Source organism: Arvicola amphibius, chromosome 7, assembly GCF_903992535.2.
Source record: "Arvicola amphibius chromosome 7, mArvAmp1.2, whole genome shotgun sequence".
NCBI classification, from domain to species: Eukaryota; Metazoa; Chordata; class Mammalia; order Rodentia; family Cricetidae; genus Arvicola; species Arvicola amphibius.
Genome location: NC_052053.1, coordinates 42,252,776 through 42,275,235, shown reverse-complemented (window position 1 = coordinate 42,275,235; position 22,460 = coordinate 42,252,776). Strand labels below are relative to the sequence as shown.

The 22,460-nt window shown below is 51.5% G+C and overlaps 1 protein-coding gene across 3 annotated transcripts in view; it reads left to right on the top strand.

The window, feature by feature from the left end:
• Positions 1-456: 456 nt before the first annotated feature.
• Positions 457-22,460, top strand: part of Cacna1b (calcium voltage-gated channel subunit alpha1 B) — a 157,522-nt gene continuing 135,518 nt past the window's right edge. For all 3 annotated transcript variants that reach the window (XM_038335865.1, XM_038335864.1, XM_038335863.1), the window contains exons 1-3: positions 457-740; positions 1,631-1,736; positions 5,057-5,196. In XM_038335865.1, coding sequence (XP_038191793.1) covers positions 457-740; positions 1,631-1,736; positions 5,057-5,196 — 530 coding nt within the window. The remainder of the gene's footprint in view (positions 741-1,630; positions 1,737-5,056; positions 5,197-22,460) is intronic.

Genomic DNA, 22,460 nt, shown 5'->3' with positions numbered 1-22,460 from the left:
GCTGCCGCTTCTGGATGCCATGGACATCGCCCCAACGGGGAGGGTCTGTTCGGGTTCGAGGAGCGCGAGGGCACCCGGGGACCTCTCAGGCTGCTGACCTGGGGAACCAGAGGCAGCGAAGGCTTTGGGCGGCGCCCCAGGGGCACGCAGAGGCTCACGCTGCCTAGAGCTGGGCACACGCAACTCGGCGTTCCCCGAGGACCGCCGCGGACTCCGGCGGGGGCGGCCGCGGGGGCGGGGTCTGTGGGGTCCGGGGGTGGGACCGAAGCGGATTGGCTAGGCGCGGCCGCGTGACCGACCCCTTATAGGGCGTGGCGTAGGGCCGCGGCTCGGGTGCGGTAGCAGCTGGCGGGCAAGGTCCAGGCGGCTCGCTGCGGCTCGGCTTAGGAGCCCCTGGCGCGCCGCGCCCTCGGTGCCGGGCCGCGGAGCCGGGGATGCTCGCGGCGCCCAGGAGTCATGGTCCGCTTCGGGGACGAGCTGAGTGGCCGCTATGGGGGCCCCGGCGGCGGGGAGCGGGCTCGGGGCGGCGGGGCCGGCGGGGCGGGTGGCCCTGGCCAGGGGGGTCTGCCGCCGGGCCAGCGGGTCCTGTACAAGCAGTCCATCGCGCAGCGCGCACGGACCATGGCCCTGTACAACCCCATCCCAGTCAAGCAGAACTGCTTCACCGTCAACCGCTCGCTCTTCATCTTCAGCGAGGACAACGTCGTCCGCAAATACGCTAAGCGCATCACGGAGTGGCCATATCCTACAGGGGCCTGGCCGGGCGGGGACCGGCGGAGGTCAGGGGCTGGGGCGACGTCGGTGTCCGCGCGGCGGGTCCGGGAGGGGCGGCTGGGGCCTGGGCGGAGGCGCCCAGTGGCCATCTTTCTGGTGCTGGGAGGGGGTGCGACCCGGGAGAGGCGCGTCGCGGACCCCACGGACCGGCGAGGAGGAGCGGGGCGGAGCCTCTGGGGCGGTCTCGGAGTGCGTGTGTGCGTGGTTTGGGTGTGCGCGTGTGTGGTCGTGGAGGCCACGACGGACTGGGTGCACGCTGGGCGGAGCCCCTTCTGACCTGGGGCTTGTCCCTTCGTGCACTTGGTCTTGGGGAGCCAGGTTGGGACACACAGCATGCGGCCGTCCTGGAGGACACGGGAGGGCGAATCCGAGTCTTGCAGGTGTGAGGGCCGTGTGGATGCGGGTCCTTGCGCGTGCTGACTGCAGGTGCCTGCGTTTGTGTGCGGGCATCGCTTGAGCCGGTGCTGCGCGTGCGTGTGTTCGGCATTCTTGGTACATTATGTTCACGTGCGGGTGTAGATACTTGTGGCTGTGTCTTTAGGTAAGGGCGTGCGCCTGCGCAGGGCCCGCTTCTTCTGCTTTTGGGGTCTACTGGAGGGTTCTCCCGTGGCGCTGGCGGGCTAGGCAAGGCAGCTGTCCGTGGTGCTGACGGCGTCGGAACTAGCGGAGGGGCTGGGCAACTGCAGAGGCCCCGCCTCTTGGCTGCCCCCAGAACTAGGGCGGGGAGCTGAGAAGACTAGCCTTGAAGGGGGAAGGTGGGTGTCGGCCAGCAGTACTCAGCCCTGGCTACTGCACTGCGCTGTCCTCATCTTCACTACCTCCGTAGCGCCTCCTAGCCAGTCCTTAACCCACACACGCCCTTCGAATACATGATCCTGGCCACCATCATCGCCAACTGCATTGTTCTGGCCCTGGAGCAGCACCTCCCTGATGGGGACAAGACTCCCATGTCTGAGCGCCTGGTGAGTGCTGGCTAAGGGTTTGGGGGGCTGAAAGCTTGGGTAGTGGCAGGTTGTCTGATGTGTCTGAGCTGGACAGGCAGGGCCCTGTCCTGACTCCCTGTTCAGTGCCAGAAAACTGGGGTGGCCACTTGAGTGTGATGAAAGACCAGGGAATCACTAGCTGGCGCCTTGTGACTTTAGCTACCCCTACTCCCCAGATGGTTCATTTGGGCATGCTATGCTGGCCTTGACTTAAGGACCCAGTTCTAGACCTGGAATGAGGGAGGGGCATTTCTCATAGATGTAATAAGAATATCAGGCTTTGTGGGTAGCTCTGTGGCCAGCTGACCCTTTCCTGCCATATTCCCTAAGGAAGCACTTCTTCCCAAATGTTTCGAATCCATATTCTCCTCTAGTGTCCTGCCAAGAGTTTCCTAGAACCCTATGATGTCCATTCTGGGAGCCAGAGGCCATACCTCTGAGATTATGACTCTCATGGAGCAGGAGGCAGGATGGAAGGCCAGCCTTCTGCACTCTGGAGGTTTGAGGGGCTAGTGTCACTTCACAGGTGAGGGCACAGCCATCGCTCTCTCTTGCTGCCCTTTTGCCTGGGCTTAGCATGTGCAGGGTGACTGTGAGACTATAGTACTTTTTAGTATGGAGGAGAAGCTACTGTGGGTCAGAAGGACCCCGGGGACCGAGCTCTCTAAGGAGAAGAGGCTGCTCCGTTCTCTCTCCATCCTGGCTGTTGCTTCTCTGACTTCAGCTCAGATAAAGCAATGTGTAGCTTGGGACCTGGCATCCTGCTGAGCTCCGGTGTGGCCTGTCTTCCCATTCTCTTCTGAAGTTTGGCAGGGAAGGTGGCTCTGAGAAGGTGGACTTCATGACAAACTAAGAGGATGTTTAGGATGGCCACCTGGGGTTGAGGATCTTCCTGAAGGACAGGAGAAGACTAAGTGGGCTTAGAGAGTATAGGCTGGGAAGGAAGATTGTGAGTTAAGTCATGTTTCAAGGCAGAGGGTAAGTAATGGTCTCTGGACACCTCTGGTCATATCCATGTACCTCTGTTCCATATCTCTAGAGAACTCTGGCACATAGGCCAAGAGGGTCACAGGCAAGACTGAGGTCAGCGCAAGGGGCCATGAACTTAGGCATCCTTTGTTGGCCAAGTCTCGTGTTCAGCTTTCTGATTACCTGTGCCAGTGCAGCAGGTTTGCTTGGTGTTGATAATGATGGGAATGGGAAGATGTAACTTTTGTGGCTAAGCTATTGGGAAAACAAGCAGCATATGCCACTTTGGGCCTATCCTGGAGCTCCAAAATGTTCTCAGCTAACCTCAGCCTTGCATGTGGGCTCAGTCCTCAGGGGCTGTTAGGATGAACAAAAGACAGATGGGCTTGGACACTAGAGCTTCTAGATACCTAGCAGTAAGGGGCTGAATAGTGTCAGGACCCCAGTGTTTCTAGCCTCACTTGGGGTTGGTTCCTCATCTATAGCTGCCCAAGCCTCTGTCTTGCAGCTCAGCGGCTCCCAAGCCATTGGCATACCCATCTTCCAGTCCCATCAGCCTCAGTCACGGGTCTGGCTTATAGGAGCTGGGCAGAAGAATCTAAGAGAGGACTTCCTTGCTAGTGGCCCTAGAATCTGGTCGGTTCTTCTCTTTTTGTCCATAAAGACATTGTGAGGTCAGTTTCTTCTTTGGTGCAGATAGTCAACAGTCCTTCCCCTTGAGGAACGAAGACTCTCCCAACTAAACTAGACCAGAAACCTTGAGGCCAAGACCAATGCACGCATTCCTTCAGGAGCTTCATCCCTGTCATGAGTCAGCATCAGGAGGCAGGACAGGGACACTGGGCCATCATGGATGCTCAGTGGCCAGGCTCCTTATTCAACTCAAAGTTGCTGATAGCCACTTCCCTTTGCAAACTTCAGGGCCATCAGCCAGTCTTAGGGGCTGACTCCCTACAGGCAAAAGAGGGAGGATCAAGCTCATGTGTTGGCAAGGTACGGGGCCCTTGAGGGTCATACTTCTTGGAGAGAGGCTCCAGCTGAAGAAGTTAGTTGGCCCATTTCATGTGGCAGCTCCTTGGAGCATGTAGGCCACATGCCCAGTCTTCCTTCATGGGAGCATGGTGTGTTTGAAGAGCAGTTTTTGCTGGAGCTGGTCCTAGGGGACAACCCTTGTGAATGGACTCTGGAAGCCATCCTGCTTCTCATCATTTCTTCCTATTTTTAAAGCTGCTGCACCAGAGTGCTAATCCTCCTTGTCCAGCTCTCTGAAGATCTCTGCTCTCTTCCCCTTATACCTGATGCTCCTATTGCTTTCCACATCCGTGGTCCTGTAACACCCTTCTCCCCAAGCTTCATACTATTTGCTTGGCTCTGGTCTTCCCCAGCATCATACCTTGTAGGTGTTGGCTAAGAAGTAGACATGGGGATCTTATTAGAGTCCCTGTCTCCATTCCCTTGGTCCTACTGTTTTCTTCAACAACAGTCTTTCCCTTAGACTCTAGCCCTAGAAACCTTTGTTGCCATGCCATTGACAAGACTCCCTGAGCCTTGGTCTGTCTGGGTTCTTGGGTTCGCTTCCACCTCCCAGTCTTATGCCTACTGCTAGGATGTAGGCCTAGTCTGTAAAGGGGCACTGTCCCCTGGTCTTCCCAATATTGTCACTGTAGTTTCCTTAATGCTGGAGCTTTGCTTTTCTTTATTCCCCCCATCAGAATTTGCATGTTCTGCTTGTCTATGTGTGTTGCATGTGCGAGTGAGTCCCAAAGCAAAGACTAAGGATGTCAAGCTTTCCAGGTAACCTGGCACAGTGGCCAGAGCCTAGGGTCAGACCCAGGTGGCTGCTGGAGTTACATATGGTCTCTGGTCTAGCTACTCCCCCTCTGTGCCTTTGTGCCCTTAGAGAAGATATGACTGTATAGAAAGAGTTGCTCTAGTTAATACAAGGACTTGATTTACAGGCATCCAAAATGAGCATCATCACGACCTTTTTTTTTTTTTTTTTACCTCCTTGACCAAAGTCTTCCCCATGATTCCAGCAGGACAGTCCTGGTACCCTGTGAATGGAGCGGAAGCTGGGATGACAGAGTAGAGACCTAAGGACTTGTAGGCACGATCAGGGCACTGCTGTCACATCAACAAATGGTAGATCCCGTTATTAGTCGTGTCAGGTGGTCACACTCAGGCTGGTGGGAGCAAGCAGTGCACACTGGAGAAGCCTGAGGTGCCTGGCAGGGTTAGCCGTGGGATAGTAGGTGTGCCCAGACAGGGACTGCTGAGTAGCCGTTTTGCTGAGGGGACAGAGGTGAACACTGTCCTGTGCTCCTCCTCAGGATGACACGGAGCCTTATTTCATCGGGATCTTTTGCTTCGAGGCGGGGATCAAGATCATCGCACTGGGCTTCGTTTTCCACAAGGGCTCCTACCTTCGAAATGGCTGGAATGTCATGGACTTCGTGGTGGTTCTCACGGGGTAGGTGGGCCAAGCCCGAGTGCATTGGTGTGTGCTGCCCCACTGTAGGGCTGAAGTGAAAGAAATGTTCATGTTGGTACCCCATCCCCTGAGTGCAGTGCAGATGTTAAAGGGGTCTCTGATTATATCTCTGGACGAATGGCGATTGCTTCTCCCCACTCAACTTACTGGGCTCCCAAGTAAGGCTCTCAGAGACCTTGGGGTCTGCTCCCATCTGCTGTGCTCTGAGGACCGTGCTTGTGTTTGTACTGTTTTCCCAAAGGGCTCACTCCTAGGCCTATCAGGAGGAGCCTGATTACGGACCCTAAAAGCAAGGCAGACACTATGGGCATAGGGTCCTGGGCACTATGGATGGCGTGACCAGCAAGTGAGGTGCTTCTTCAGAAGGCTCTTACCCATCTGTGATCTTGAGGAGCACTTGATATCTGAGCCATTTCCTGTCTGAGACGCTATCTGGGACGTCTCCCTGATAGCTCTGTGCCACCCCACTGTATGAGGCTGAGTACGTGATCCTGGTTCTCGTCCTGGCAATGTTTCTGATTTTAGATTTATTCAATGTGTGGGTGTTTTCCCTGCATGTATGTATGTGCACCACACGTGTGCCTGGTGCTCTCGGAGGTCAGAAGAGGGCACCAGGTCCCCCGGAACTGGAGTTACTATGTGGGTGCTGGTAACCACAAGCACTCTTCGCTGCTGAGCCGTCTCTCCAGTCCCTCCGCCCCTGAATGTGTTTAGTTACAGTGTGTGCCTGCTGCTTCCTGTCTGTCAGTCCTTCCATACGGTGCCCAGATTAAAACTCCCTACCGCCCAGGAGCTCGCCCATCTCCTAGGCATCTCTGTTGATTTGTCTGCCTAATGGGCATTGTACTCTTCTTCTCTTTCCCTGGAGTAGGCTGTGGACTGGGGCACTCCTGTGCTGGGGGCAGAGGCTGTGGTTGGGATGAGGCTACTCACACAGAGCCTGTGGCTTTCCCAGAGGCTCTGTCCTGGTCTAGGGATGGCACTGTCATCTTCTGTAGGGCCTTGTGGTTGGGGATTAAGTGCCAAGATCAGGGCATAGAGAGCTGGCCCATTACAGGTGAGAATGCCGCACTTTTTAAAATGGGAGCTAGGGTGGTCCCATCTCTGCCCACTGACCTCCATGGAGGCCTGGTGCATGTAGGTGTGTGTAGGAGGGGGTTGAGCATCAGGAAGGAGGTGTCTGGGATGCTCCCTGTGGTTGAGGAACAAAGAAAGTCAGGTAAGATCTCTGGGCTCCTAGGTAAGACCCGCAGAGACATGGGAGACAACAATGCTCCCCATCTTTGTGTTGTAGCTTCTGTCGTGAGGTCCACGTTTGTAAGGCTGAGGCTGGGGAAGGTGTAAGCTTTGTCTCGTAGAGTTATCTGGTATTCCCGAGGAATTTAGTATAATGGTAGCCTCAGTGCCACCATGTGTGATCTTTGCCCACGTCTGTGGGTTGATCCTTGTTCTAAAGCGGGAGCATGTTTACAGAAAGCCCTCTGTAGCTTTATGGACGCTTTCTTTCCACTGAAGACACAAGTGAAGGATCACGAGGGGTTGGTAACAAGTGTGGTCCCTGCGGGTCGGGTGTTCCCCATGTCCAGGCTACCACCTGGGGCATCCAGGAGTAGCTACAGCTGTTTACAGTTCTATTTCCCTTGAGATCAAGTCCCCGAAGACAAGAATGGCGTCTTATTTTTCAGAGTATTCCCTGAGCCTATCTTGGGGCAGCCATCCAGGAGGGGGGGCAGTGAGTGGTGGCAAAATGGATGGATGTTGAGGGGAGAGGCCGGCAAGGGATGCTGGACCCCGCTTTTAGAATCTGCCACCCATGGTGTAGGGGAACAAGGAGGCAAGGAGGGAGACCAAAGCTCCCTATCCCACCCATCCTTACCTATAGGACCCCTGGATCCTAGGAGAGGCCTGAGTTAGGGGGACGCAGCCCATTGCTGGGTGGGGGAAGACGGGAATGCTAACCTTCCTGTGAATGCCTGTGAGACGATGCCAGGGCCCCCAGAGGAAGGCAGGACTGTCTTGTTCTAGTCTTGGATAACCCCTGCCCATGTTCTGTTTGCCCCTTCTCCCTTTCTGCCTCTTTGTACAGCTGTCTTTTCTTCCCTTCCACTTCCCCACCCTTTCTGTTCCCCTCACTCTCCTGTCTTCCTCCCCTCTGTCTCAATCTCTTGCTTCATGGCTCCACCTCTGCCCTCCGTGTCCGCGGGAAAGCTGGCACTGCTGTTGTGGTTCTAGGTTTCTCCCCTTGTAGCCAGCTCCTTGAGGTAGTGCCAACCCCAGGTGGGAGGGTGATCCATATCTCATGGAGGCCCGCACGCAGGACCAGAGCCACACTCGGAGCTGCTCAGATACTGCTATAGGATAGAGTCACGAGGACCCTAGTGTGTCTGTGCTTATGGGAGGCTTTGGTGGAAAACCCAGGAAAGAACCCATCTCCAACCCTTCTGAGCTGAGGTCCCAGTGGTAGGGTATATATGGGGGTGTGGCACGTTCTTGTTATTTTGTTGTTTTAATTAGGCTTTGTTTAATTGGTGCTTAGAGGGTTCGAGGCCCAGAGGGGAGAGGCAGACAGCACCCTGGCCTGTTGCCTAGTGAAGCCAGGCATATCCCCAGTGGCCAGCAGGGGTCTCTCTGCTCCTGATGCTGGTTGTGAGAGATGACTGGGTCATGGTAGGGTAGGGAGTTGTGAGCCACCACCCTGTTTTTAGAGAAGCTGAGGCTGGGTGCCTGCTGCTGTCTGCCTTGCTTCCTTCTCTGGTGTCTCGTCTCGTTATCTGCACCAGTGGATATGGTACAGGGGCTGTAATCGACTAGGTGCACTGGTCACTTGCTGCTCTCTCTGAGGCAAAGATGTGATCTGGTTGTGGATCTGTATAGGCCACAGGGATGCCTCTGGGAGCCTGGGGATTATGAGAGATGGAGTATGAGCTTGTGCTCAGGAAGTCTGGCCCCTCAGTTATGAATTCCTGTTTCCCACTGGACTAGCCCATGGATTACTACCCAGATTGTTGTCACTTGGTAGGGTGGGGACGAGTGCCTAAATCTCCTAATATGAGCTTTGCCTCACGGCTAGGAGAAGGGTTACCTTCTGGGTCCTACAGCTTCCCTGCCCACCTCCTTTTCCACGGATACTTCTTTCTGCATACTAGGATGAGTGGGGCCCAGAAGTGCCCGGATAGGAGCCCTAGTTGGAAAATCAGAAAGAGTCACTGTCCCAGTACAGCCAGGGGCTTCCTGAGAGCTATGTCCTGCTCCTCTTCTGCCTGTTTATCCCGTGCCCATCATGTCCACCCGCAACCCTGTTCATTTTCCTGAGCACTTGGGCTTCTCGTCTGCTCACACTGCTCCAGCCACTCACCATTAATCACTACATCCTCGGCATTTGCCAGATGGTGTGAACATGGGGACAGAGCCACAAAGTCCCTTCCGGCGAGTGGTGTCCAAAGAGGCAGGCATCCTTCCCAGCCTGTTTCTCGTCAGTGTACGTAATCTCATGCCTGGATGGTGCTTACATATGCTGCTCTGCCTCCGAGACTGTAGCCAGGGCAGGTCTGCACCTTGGCTAGACCATACATAGTGCTTCTTGGCACGGACCAGCTCAACATGTTCTGGAAGGGCTTAATCTTGGTGGGGAAATGGGTGAGGAGTACATAGGGCAAACTTTGTGTAGGCAGTCAGGGAAGGCTTCAGGTTTGGGAGGGCATGAATGGGCTTCAAGGCTTAAGGGTATAAGCTACTTGATTTGTGGGGAGAGCTGTGGCTATGCTCCTGACCAAGAGTATAGAGAGATCAGACAGGATCGCCAGGAACTAGAGAAGCTGTCTCGGACTGTACCCTGGTTCCTATACCTATGAGCTGCTCGGGCAAGGAGGTGATGGAGACCCAGGGGAACACTTATGTGCAGCCGGGGATTCAGGGGGAGTATGCTCTGTACCACAAAGCTGACGTTGGAGGGAAACGTGTGATGTGGCCTGAAGTGGATTAGGTGTGTGTGGGAATGAGAATACTGAGTATGGGGGCCTCGAGGGGGGACCTGTTAGTAATGCTCATTGTTAAAGGTGCTTTGCAGCAAAGCAGGAGACAGATAGTTGCGTGCTGTGGGTAGAGGAGAGAGGCCCGGAGTGGCTGTGTTAGGTTAGGAACTAACAGCCTACCCGAGCATTGGTGGGAGGTCCAGGAGAAACTGATGCAACTGGAGAAGTCTCGAGTCTCGAGTGAAGACATGCCCAGGGTCCTGGCCAGTGTGTTGGTCTGTCTGGGGGCTGAAGATGGGCGTGCTTAGGTGGGCAGGGGTGGTGGGGATGGCTGGAGTCTTCACAGACTGAATCTGGAAGCAAGTGCGTCGGCTGGAATGTGTGAAGATGAGTGAAGGGCTGTGGAGACAAATGTAGGGCAGAGCAAGGAGGGGTGCAGAGAGAGGGAGAGCAAGCGAGCGCGTGGGGCCCCTAGAGCTCCCCTGGCCAGCACCAGCCTTCCTTCCCAGCTGCCCTCCTCCATTGCCTGCTCCTCGCCTTGCTTGGCCGCCTGGAAGGTAAAATTGCTGGAGACGCCTCTTGCCTTCTACTCTGTTTAGGTTTCTTAGGACACAGAAGTACCCCAATAGGTTTCTTGCCCTTCTGCAGGCCATGTTTTTCTGGATATATGAACAGACAGACTGTCCATTTGCCCTTGGGGAGGGGAGGGCTCGCAGTCACTAATGGGAAATTCTGTCGCTGGTGTCAGGAGGTCCGTGAGAGACAGTTTTGGTGGATGGTGGGGGGCAGGACAGGGCCATGGTCTGGGTGTAGGGCAGTCGAGTTGGGTTTACACTGGGCACAGGGAAGAAAGCAGGCGATTGAGACTGAGGGCACTGGGGGCAGCAGCAGCCCGGGTAGAGACTCCAGAGAGCTCAAGAGGCGTACCGAGAAGGCAGAGTCTCCAGGAACCTCTGGCATCTTCCAGATCCAACACTCATTTCCCAGGCTGCTATCTTTTCCGTGCTCCCTGTAGAGCACCCCACACCTACCTCGTCACTGCCTCCTCTCTTCCAGGACCCCTAGAGAACCCTGCTATGGCCTTTGGCCTGGAGGACTTCAATTCATAGGTAACAAGGACCTCTGTTGTGGCCTAGGCTGCTGCTTCCCCTAATGGCCTATGGAGACACAGAGAAACATGTCTTGGCTCAGGCAGGTGGCTCCCTGGGGGGGGGGGGGGGGGGGGGAGGGGCATTTCCAACCACAGCTTCTCATTTTACTTCAAATTAAACAGAGATTCCTTTTCAGGCTGTGTAATTAGAGCTCAGGCTCCCCTCTCTGGATTCATCTCCTGTGGGAAGAGGAGAGGAGTGTGGGCTGCCTCGTGGGAGGGAAGGTGGACAGTGAGCTCAGAGTCAGGCACGGTCACCACAGACTCTGAACCTAGTGCCAGTGTCTAATGGCTTTTAGGGCACAAGGATGTAGCCTGATTTGGGAGGTGCTCCCTGGGGGCTGGGGAGGCACAGGGAAGTTAGGGACAGAAAAAATAGATGAGCGCATGGATATCTGCCCCAAGGCAAGGGGACAGTGCTTAGGGAAACTGTGCCTGCCAACTAGTGGCTCAAGACATATAGCTAAAGCCAGCTCCACACAGTGGGCTGTTCTGTAGCTCCCCAGTGTTTAACTGAGACTCTGTGGGGGGGGGGGATGGCCTCTGTGCTGCTCAGGTTGAGATTTCATTGGCTTCCCTTTCCCTTCTTATATCCAGGGCTCTGATTATTTGCTGCCCCTAAGTGTGGCTGGAGTTAGGAGTTCAGGAGTTCTGTTTTGAGAGGTAGCCTTGGCAGCCGCATGCAGGAAACCTTTGATCCCTATATTCTGAGATCAGGGTTAAGGTTTTCCAGGTAGTATCCTTGGGTTTTGCAACCTTTCCTGGCCCTGTGGCATCTGGGAACTTGCCAGGACAATGGGGGTCTCCCCAACACCTCCGCTACGTACAGCAAAGCCTCTGCCCCGAGCAGCTCTGTGAATGTGGGCACTGAGTGAGGGGTGGCGACACTGGGTTCAGCACTGGTACTCATATCTCAGATGGCCTTATTGATTGTGGCCTCCCATGGCCCCCGTGACAGCTCCAGAGTCCTCTGCCGGTTACATAAAGCCCCAGGGATGCCCTGCTCTGATGAGTGGCGCCCAGCCTCCCTCCTTGGCACACACCCCTGCAAGTGGGTATTTATAGAGGACCCAGCTCACTCTCTTCTTTGTCTCCTACTTCCCCCAACTTTTTCCTTTGCTTCAGGACTCTGTACTTCTGGATCATGAAATAGAACCAGGCCCTTCTCTGGGACAATCCCCATTGATTTGTGTTCAGGGGTTCAGGCTCCTCCCTGGTCCTAGGCAGGTGGGAATCCCCAGTTTCCTCACTGAAGTAGCTTCAAGCTCTCATCCTGTCAGGTATTTCTAGGGTCTAAGAGTCCTTGTGTGTTTCTGGGTTAGGAGCAGCCCTGGGGGAAACTGATTGTACAATCTACCTTATATGAAAGCAGTGCAGGGTCTTCTTGATGAGTGGGGGCTGGTTGGGGTGCAGACCTTGACCCTGTGACCCTCAGTGGGTGCACAGAGGCCCACCTTCCCCTGGGCTAGACCACAGGTGAGTGTGGGGGAGGCATTCCTGAAGTCCACTAACCACTGACTCACCGCAGAAAGCATCCATAATCCCCAATAGCCCAGACCTCTGCCTGACTGCAGGGTCTAGGAGTGGGATATGCTTCTAGTTGCTTCTTGCAGTTGCTAGCCACCACCTTCCAATGCCCCAGCCGTAAGAAAGGGCAGAGAACAGGAATCTTAGGCCCTAGGGACACACGCCCACCTGTCCCTTGTGCTTCCACAAACTGTGCCTTTAGACTTGGGTAAATTTTGGGCTAAGACAGCTTTAAATCTAGCCTCCATGGCCTTTTCAGATTATTCGGAATAAAACCCAGAAGTTTCTTGGTGGTCAGCATCCTGAGTGGTCAGTCAACAGACTTTCCTGTGCCCACCTGATCCCCCTGCACCTGACCAGTGCGGCTCAAAGATCAAGAAGTGAAAGCTTTTCACAGAGCGCCCCAGGGAGAGGGAGGGACGTGGATGTGCCCAGCCTGGCGAGGTCTACAGAGCTCTGGACACAGAGTGGACCCGAGGTTCTGGAAACGACACTGTGAGCCGTGGACAACAGTGTGGGACCAGGGAGCTGGTCCTGTAGCATCCAGCGAGGGCCTGACCCAAGGTGTCAGACAAAGGAGTAAGGGTCTGGTGCAGCATGTACCTCACTGGGGTCCATGAACCCATTTCCAACATGGCCCAGTAGCTGGTGGCTGTAGGCCTGGTCAAGGTTTTGAGATGAGCTCTAAGTTAGTTGTCACCATTTAGGAGGGAGGGGCCTTGTGAGCTCCCAGGTTTCCATCTTGAGTAGACACCCAAGTTCCACCTGGTGGTCTTTGCCTGTCTGGCTCACTAACATGGCTCTGTCCTAATTGGCAGTTCCTCGATAGGCTCAGGCATGGGTGTTCAGGTGCAGGTGCCCTGGTGTGTTGGGCTGTGTCCAGGCCAGCGATACTATAACCCAGGGCAGCTGGTACTGCATCCTGTGGCTGTACCCTCACAGATGTCACAGGAGTTTAAGTTCACACCCAGCAAGGGTGGCACTTGTGAGCAAAGAGGAACGCACTCATTGGCATCTCTCCCATCTCCTCACACCCGCAGCCCAGAGCTGTGATCCACGCCGAGGTGAGAATGATTGCTAATGGTGTCTCTCTGTTACTAGGCTTGGAGCTAGTCCCTGGACTGAGAGCAGGGTGGCAAGCAGGCCTCCTGCTCACCCTCGATTCCCTGATCAGGGGACTCGGGAGCTTCCTAGTTCCTGGGCTTCCATGCCTGCTGGAGTAGAAAGTGGCTCTTCACTGTGCTGCCTCCACGCTGTTGTAGCGTCCTCTGGTTGGCCTGTTTTACACCCCACCGTTTAGCCGGGCAGAGTTCCAGCAGGTCACTTAGCTACACCTGTCATTAACTCGTGACACTTAATCTCTGCCTGCTTTCTTCCCTCACTGCTGCCATTCCCTTTGTTGTTCCAGGTCTGGGGTGGTAGGGTTCATACTAGAATTCACATCACACTGTCACAGAGTCCATCTGCGGGTCACCCTAGGAAGAACCCTGTGCCCTGGTTGGCCTATGAGGCAGTGCTGGGGCCCATTTGGAATGGGACTTGTACTATATCACCACCCTCTCTTCCCCAGTGCTGGCCTTAGTCATCCACTCTCACCCCGCCAGGGCCGTCGTGTGTGTGTGTGTGTGTGTGTGTGTGTGTGTGTGAAGGCAGGCATAACACAGTCCCACACAGACTGGGCAGCTTTTACTCAACTGTAACCTTGCCTGTTCTGGGAGCTGGAAGCCCAGGTTCCTGGTTTTAAGGTGAGTACCAGAGGCTGTGATTATGGGCGGGACACAGCTTTAGGCCCAGTTGTTTTGTGACCCCTCGCCATCCTGGGCTGGCCTGCTCTCCTCGTGCCCCGAGACTCTAGCTCTGCACTGTGGAGTGCTGCGTCAGTCTGGCTTGAGGCCTCTCCTCATGCGCTTCTTGCATTTTCCTCACATTGGCCATGGACCCTGACAACACAGCACCCAGAAGAGGCTGAGAGGTTGGGAGTGGGGAAGGTGAGGGCAGTGTGTTGTCTAATGTGGAGTCCCTGTTTCCACGTCTTCTCAACGTCTGTCTCAGACCGTAGCTCAGGAAGTGCAGTTGCTCCCTGGTGGAGAGGAGGCCAGAGCTGCAGACCTAATCAGTGTGGGGAGGTGGCTGACTGCTGCCCACAGGTGGGCAGACAGGAGGGGCCAGAGGTTTTAACTGGGAGTGGTGGACATATGGGTTTCCACAGACTCACCAGACTCACACTAGCGCACACTGGTAGGATCAGGGCCAGGAGTGTAAGGGATGTGGGCCAGTGGACCAGGCAGATCAATGGACTGGGCACTGAGCTCCCGAAATTAACACCACCTTTAAAAAAAAAAAAAGGTCAGGTTTTGATTTTGAGCCAACCATCGTATGGAGGGAGTATGGCATCCTTCCTCAGGTTTCCCAAGTGACCACCTGACAAATGCAATACAGTGCCACAGCTAGGAACTCTGAGCCTCCCATTCCCGGCAGGAGCTCTCCTGGGGGCCTTCTGTAGCCCTGCAGACTTCTAGATCATCACCCACCCTGACTCCGAGTCTTGGAAATCCTTTCTCTATTTCTCTATATACAGAAATACATATTTCCATTTTTATATTTCACTAATCCTCTATATTTCTGGGCTTGTTGTTGTTTCGAGAATATTATGTGAGTGGAGTGGTATATGCCTTCAGGACCCCCTGACACATACACTGGGCACAGTCCTTTGCAGGTTGTGGCAATGGCAGTTTGCTCCTTTCATTGCTAATTTCAGGGACGCCTCAAAGATGTTGCCGTGTGGTTCTCATCTACCAGCATGAAGCACATTTTGCAATAAAGTAAGTCAGGACTTTTTACTGCCATAATGCATATAAAGCTATCCATTTTATCTGCTGTATTAACTGCAACAATATTATATCTAACGTGTGCATTCCTTACTTTAAAAAGTGCTCTATTGCCAACAATGTTAACTATCTTGAGCCTTTCCGCTGAGGGATCTTTTTGTTGGTGTCAGCTGCCGAAGAAAGTGGTGCCTGGCAGTTTCCTAAGACAACAGTAAAGCTGGCCTTTCGGCAAATTCTTCATATACTTCTCTTCCGTCTCCAGTGCTGTTTGATAGCATGCTATCCACAGCGGAACTTCTTTCAGAATTGTGGTTAGTCCTCTTAAGTCACCACTGCTCTGCCAGATCATGTGGTGCTGGGAACTGTAAACCAGGAGCAGATTCCACTTCAGGAAGCGATTTCGTCCATTCGATGTTTGCTCCTGAGATGACAGTGGCTCAGATGGCTCTTCACGACCACTCCTAACTCTAGGTCTCTTGCTGTTGTCCACAGCCTCAGTCAGCTCCTCTGCAAGAGTCTTTAGACCCCCAAGCCCTCCATCCATGTTAACATCCTCTTCTAGTCCGTGTGATTTGACCCACCCCAAGTTACCAGTGTTCCTGCCACTCAGCACAGTGAGTCCTTAGACTCGGTAATGTTTGTTTTCCCAGATTTATCAGGAGACTGAGTTGGAATTATGTCTCCATTTGTGAGCTACGGAATGGCTGTTGTGTTAGCTGGCTCACAAACAACACCCATCTCCTTTAAGACCCACATCCCAGCTCTTTAGTGACCAGATGCATGTCAGTGGACAGTGCTGGTTAGCAGAATCCTGGTCTCTGAGCAGTGAGCAGTGAGCCTCCGTAGTAGGCCCATTGTCAGCAACACATACTTAGGTGTGGGATCATTCGAACTCTGTTCGTTTACAGAGCAGAATAGACTAGGATAACTTGTGAGGCCCAAGGATTTCCTCACGGCGCATGAACAGTGGCTTCCACTTGCCTTTCCATCTGCATCAGTACCCAGTGGAGTCAGCTGGTCCATCCTTCTACCTGTGACAGTTGTCAGTGGCTTCTTCCTCCAGGAAGTACTGCTCCAGTACTGCAAATCTGTTTTAAAGAAGCCAGCTCCCTCAGCTCCCTCAGCTGGGCCGTCTGGATTTCTCACTATTGCAGGAACTGCAGCACCTGCTGCCGCCCCTGACTTGTGTGTTCCAGCCTTGGCCTTGCAGATGTGAAGAGAGGTTGGGTGTTGGCTTAAGGAGCAGTGGTGGCTAGTTGATTTCTACAGACCGCTAGCTCTTTATCCCTGTCAGCAGTAGGCCAATAGCTTTCCCTTATACCGGTGTCACTGGACTTCCAGAATATTCATTTTGATTTACAACTTGGCTGTTTGGAGTAGGAGGCTTCTGATGGCCTTCCTCTTGCGGCCTCTTCATCCACAGCTTCTCTGTAAGGTAAGAGATACACGAGTCTCCTTTTCACTTGGACACTCTGAGGCCCTTGTAGGGCTATTGCTAACCTGAGTATTGTTGTGTCTCAGATTAGAGAAGCTCAAGGCAGGAGGGAAGATGGGGAATTTGCTAATTTGGGAAGCGATCATATCATAACATTTCTTAAATTCCTTGTCTTATGTGTGTAATTATGCATCTTATGATAAATGTTGCTCTCAAGTAGAGTAAAAGTGTCAGATATCAATCAGCTCACAAGAGTGGGGCTGTGTCCTTTATGTTGGACATTATGATACAGAGCATCCGTGATGACTTACTTGAGACCCTCTTTGGGTAGATCTGTTAGTCCCTTTCCTTGTGAGAATTGGAGGGAGGCTTACAGGATTCATTTCCTAATCCACCTCCACTGCTATCCATTCATCTATGTCTGTCCGTCTGTCCGTCTGTCTGTCTGCCTGCCTGCCTGCCTGCCTGTCTGTCTGTCTGTCTGTCTGTCTATAGTTGCCAAGGGCACTTCCTGGTGGCATAGCCACCTCTGAGTTGCCCACATTCCTGTAGGTAACCTTAGTGAACTCACTGCTTACCAGGCAAGACTTCTTTGGTTTGTTGGTGTCCTATCCAGGGCGAATAGATGTTTTTATATCTCCCCATGAAAAATCATGCAACACAGGTCACTATAGCAAATCAGCAAGAATGTTTGGAATACTGTAATAGTTACTAAGTTGTGACAAAAGCCAAAAGCAAGAAAATGACGTTGGAGAAGTGACTCAGTACTTGATGGACACATTTTATAAAAACACTGTCTGATGCGCAGTAAAGCCAAGGATAGATCAAGGGGTCTGGTTTGTCTAACCATCTCCTTGTGAAAAGTTTCCATACATTTTCAAATACAGTTGCTGTGTGTGTGTGTGTGTGTGTGTGTGTGTGTGAGAAGATGGGTATAATAATCAGGCTATATTATAGCTTCATGTTGAGTGTTTTTAAAAGAAATTGTGGTAACCCAGAGCAGGTCCACTATTGCTGTGTTTACATTCCCCGGTGGGGTGCAGAGATCTCTGTCTGTGCTGGCTCATTGGGGTTGCCGTTATTTCTATTTACCTGTCCTCATAGGCAGTGGACTCCCTGTGCTGTGTTGAAATTATTGCAGTTTGTGTCTCCTAATGACACTGACAATAGACATCTAGTATTAAACACTCCAGCTAGAACTGAGCTGAGGATGTAGCTCAGCGAAAGAGCACTTGCCTATCATGTATGAAAGCCTGACTTCAATGCCCATTATCATAAAAACAAGACAGACAAAAATCAGCAAACTATATAGAGACTCAGTTCATGGGCTAGGACTCAACAGGTGGCAGAGCACTACAGCTGTCTTTATATTTTTAAAAATTTAAATACTGTGTGTGTGTGCATGCGTGTGTGTGCATGTGTGTGTGTGCATGCGTGTGTGCATGTGTGTGTGCGTGCATGTGTGTATGCGTGCATGTGTGCATGTGTGTGTGCATGTGTGTGTGCATGCATGTGTGTGCATGTGCGTGCGTGCATGTGTGTTTGTGTGTGTGTGTGTGCATGTGTGCATGCATGTGAAGGGCAGCAGATATTTGCAGCAGTTTCTTCCCTTCTACCATGTGGGTCCTGACGATTGAACTTTTCATCAGGCTTGGCAGCAAGTGACTGAGCCGCCGAGCCATCTTGTTGGTGCTCTATCTTTTAAAAATTAAATTAAAAAAGTTTTTGTACTGTGGGTTCTGCGAGTAGATACAAGCTTTTATAAATTAAATTTGGAAATGTTCTCTTTTTCTAGAAGTCACTACATCAAAATGACAGTTCTTGAAATGTTCAGTAGATTTCTGGAGTGAATCCATCTCTAATACTGGAGATTAATTTTTTGGGCAGTTTTAAAAATTTAAGATTCCATTTCTTGCATTGTCATGGGGATAGTCAAATGATCCATTTCATACTGGGTGGGTTGTAATAGCTTGTGTTCTTTTGGGGGAAGTGCAGCTAGTCTGAGGTCTCAAGAGTGGCGGCTTCTGTAGGAGCTCTCACCCTGCAGGGCTTGTAATTTTCGGCTCTTCTCATTCCGTAGATGGGTAACTGGCATCTACCCTTTTGTTTTGTTTGCCAGTGTGGTTATGGAGGTCAGTCTCAAAGATGACTAAACCCTGATTTCTTTTAATCATGATGTTTGAAAACCTGTTCTGCTCTTATGTTGTTGCCTTCATTCTGTTTTCTCTAAGTTCATTCTACTTTTTTCTCAGTTTCTGCAGTGAGAATTTAGGCTGGTGGCTTGAGATGTTTGACCTTTTTAAATGTGTGTGTGTGTGTGTGTGTGTGTGTGTGTGTGTTTTCAGTGCGATACATTTGCCAATTAGCGTTGCCTTAGCTGCCCACCATTTATTTTGATATACTGTATTGTCAGTTTAACTCAGGGCTGTGTTATTGAATGTTGCTTTGGATTCCTGATGTGTCTTAGGCATTGTTCAAAGGTGTGCTCGGTGTCCAAGGCCTTAGAGATTTTCTAGACTGTTGTCACTTCTGTTTGACTCCATCGTGGTCAGAGATCACACTCAGTATGATTTCAGTTTTAAAATTTTGTTAAGACTTCTTTTGGGGACAGATTTGATTTATGTTGTTATGTGCTCCTGTGGATACTTGAGAAGACTGTGTATTATGTCATATGGAACGTTCCTCAGCATCTCCTCCTGTTAGTCGCTTTATTCTAGAAATTATTATTATTTTTTGTCTTCTTGAAAGTGGCATTGAAGTCTTCAGTTCTCATTTCGAGTTTGTATATCTCCCTTCCAGCTTACTAGTTTTTTAATTCTGTTTTGCAGCTATGTGGATTGGTGGGCATTCTGCTTTGGTTTAGAATCAGTGGTTCTCAATCCGTGGGTCTCAACTCCTTTAGCAAGCCTCTAGCTCCAAAAATATTTACATCACAGTTCATAGCAGTAGCAAAATTAGCAATGAAAATAATTTTTTTGGTTGGGGGTCACCACAACATGAGAAACTGGATTAAAGGGTCACAGCATTAGGAAGGCTGAGCACTACTGGAAGCTTTAGATGTCTGTGCCCTCTTAAAATTCATGTTGAATTTTAATCTCCTGTGCAACCATATTAAGAGGTGGGACCTTTCAAAGGCAGTGACAGCGTGAGGACTCCACCCTCATGGGTGGTTTTTCCATCATTTTGGCTCTGTGGGGATGCAGAAACTTTCCCTTCATAGACATCCAGTTGGCGGTCACTCCATTTTGTGCTTTCTTTTCTTTTTTTTTTCCCATTTTGTGCTTTCTAGTCCTCAGACCCATTAGAAATATAAACCTCTCTCATTTGTAAGTTTGTAAATATTGGTCTTGGGTGTTTCGTTACAGTCGCACAAATGGCAAGTGAATGAAACAGTAAGTAATAAGGAAGGACGTGACTGTTCCTAGGATGGCTGAGGAGAAAGTCTATTGTAGATAAAAGGGAGACATAGCTAGAGGCAGAGACATCTGGGCGAGTCTAGAGTGGACGGCCCTGAGCCATGTGAGGAGAGGATAGAGGGAAAGGGAGAGGGGAGGAAGGGGAACCAGGTCCAGAGACCAAGAGGGCAAAAGGTAAAAAAGAGGCAGGTAACCAAAATGGCTGGATTATATAGGGAAGAGCCTTGGGGGAAGGGCAAGCTGGAGAGTTGGGGGGGGAGAGGGTGGGGCCTTGTGATGGGTAGGGACTGTGGAATGCTGGGGGAACCCAACAGCTAGGTTCACTTTGATATGCTAAATAGGCACCTCAGCCTTTCGTCCCAGGGTTTGAGACTTAAGAGCAAGGACCTTTATGTGTAGAATCACCACGTAGTCTTGGTAGGTACTTGCAACATTTGGTTCTGAAGTCTGCTTTTTTTTCTTCCCCTGATAGTAGTTACTGCTGCCTTTTTTTTTTTTTTTTTTTGGTTTTTCGAGACAGAGTTTCTCTGTGGCTTTGGAGCCTGTCCTGGAACTAGCTCTTGTAGACCAGGCTGGTCTCGAACTCAGAGATCCGCCTGCCTCTGCCTCCCGAGTGCTGGGATTAAAGGCGTGTGCCACCACCGCCCAGCTTGCTGCCTTTTTTTGGGTAGTATTTACATGATGTTTCTTTTTAAACCTTTTATATTCAACCTGCCTATGTCATTATGTATAAAATGATTTTAATCAACTACTTTTAGATTTATTTTTATTTATGTGCATGTGTATGTCTATATGTGCGTGTGCCACGTGTGCAGGTGCCCAAGGAGGCCAGAAGGGGTCATTGGATCCCCAGGAGTTACAGGCAGCTGTGCGTGCAGCCGTGTAAGTGGTGGCTTGCCCTGCCTTCTGAGGGTATTTCGCTACTTTACAGGAGGAGAAATCCCACCATTACCACACTCTGCTCACAATTGCCCTAAGTATTTCTTGTGTTTATATTTAGAAGTAAGTTAGTAAGTCCAAGTAAGTTGACTTTTGGTTCAGCCACCAAATATATCTCACAGAGGGAGAAGCAAACTGTGTTTCCCCCACTCACACGGTGTCCTCATTTCCCCTGCGTTCCTGAAGGACGTTTTTGCAGTTGACAGTTTTCTTTCAACCCCTGAAATGTGCCACTTCCTTGTGTCCTGTGTGGTTTGCGATGTGAAATCAATTCATGAATTGCTTTCCATTATTATCAAGATGAGCTTTTCTGTCCACTTCTAAGACTTCTTAAGATGTTCTGGAGGGTTACTGTGTTGTGTTTTGCTTGGAATACCTATGAATTGGTCCCGTTCAGAGTTTATTCAGCATCTTGAGTCTGATGGTTTATGTGGCTTTCATAGTTTTCAGACATTATATTTTTGAGCACTGTTTGAGCCTGTTAAACCTGAGAATCACAAGAGAAAGACCAACTCCACAATTTTTGAGCTAAATTTGAAGCAAGCGTTAAATACTGGCCAGGATGATGGGCTCTGGCCAGGACTGGTTCCAGGGTTCCCAGAAAATGGCGACAAGTCACGTTTTGCAGAGGCTTAAAAAGGCAACACCATAGGGCCACCCTTCCATCAGGTCCAATCAGGAGCAAGCATGCACCCTGACCTGTTTCCTGCCTGTGTACCGCCCACCCACGTATGATCAAGCACAGACAGTGCAGTTGGCTCAAACAACCTTGTTTAGGGGTGAGAACATGTGGCTTGTTTTCTCCCACAAACAGCAGCCTCCAGCATTTCAGTGGCTCTCTGTCTGTGGGCAAGGGGATTACAAGTTACAGGTGTTTGTTTCATGGATCTCTCAGGCACAATAATTAAATTTTAGAACATAACTTTGGCTCTCCCCGGCCCAGCCTTTCTCTCCCCGTCTGGAATTGTGATGGTATTAACGCCATAGTTCCAGAGGTGCAAGCCTCCCTTGTTGTTCCTGTGTTTTCCTAATGTGTGTGCTCTCTCTGCTCATGGTGGGCAACGGCCGTCATAGTATGTCACAGAATTCCCTTGGTTCTGTCCCCTGTCCCTGTCAATGTGACATTGAGCTCATCCACTTAGCTTTTCATCTGAGGGGTGTGAGTGTGTGTGTTTGGGATGCACACATATGCCGCTGCACACTTTTGGGAGGTCAGAGGACAACCTGCAAGAGTCAGTTCCCTCTTTCCACCCCGTGAATTTTCCAGGTATTGAACCCAGTTTGCCCAGCTCAGCAGCAAGTGATTTCCACTGAGCCTTCTCTCAGGCCCTTTGTGGTGTTTTCGAAGTGATTTTTACTTTAGAACATGGACATTTCCATATTGTGTTCCGGGTCTCCGGATCTTACTTAGACTCCTGCTCTATCTGGGCCCTTCTGAACCTAATACTACAGGTTGAGCACCCAGGGCGCCTTGTTGAGGAAGGAGGTAATGTCCATCCTGCTAGCTAGAACATAGAGGTCTTGGGCCGCAGGTCATAGATACAGAAGGTTCAGCACCAGAAGGAAGATTTCAGCTTCTTCATTCCTAGAGATGCAGGAAGAATAAAACCCCGGGAAGGGCTGGAGTGCAGCTCTGGGGCCAGCACTTGTCTATCCTGCCTGGAGCCTTGGCTTCAATCCCTAACATTGTACACACTGGGTATGAGGTGTAGACTTGGAATCCCAGCACCCAGGTTGTGTGTGGGGTGGTGGCCGAGGTAAGAGGATCAGAAGTTCAAGGTTACCCTCAACTGCGCTTGGAATTCAAAGCCAGTTTGGGCTATGTGAGAATCTGTCTCAAAACAACAACAGCAACAAAATAACAACAACAACAACAAACGGTTAAGAAAAAGTCCTGCTCACTCACTCAGCTTTGCTGGCCCGAGCTCCTCTGCACCTGATCAGCTGTAGGTCTCTTCTGCACATATGTAGAGCACA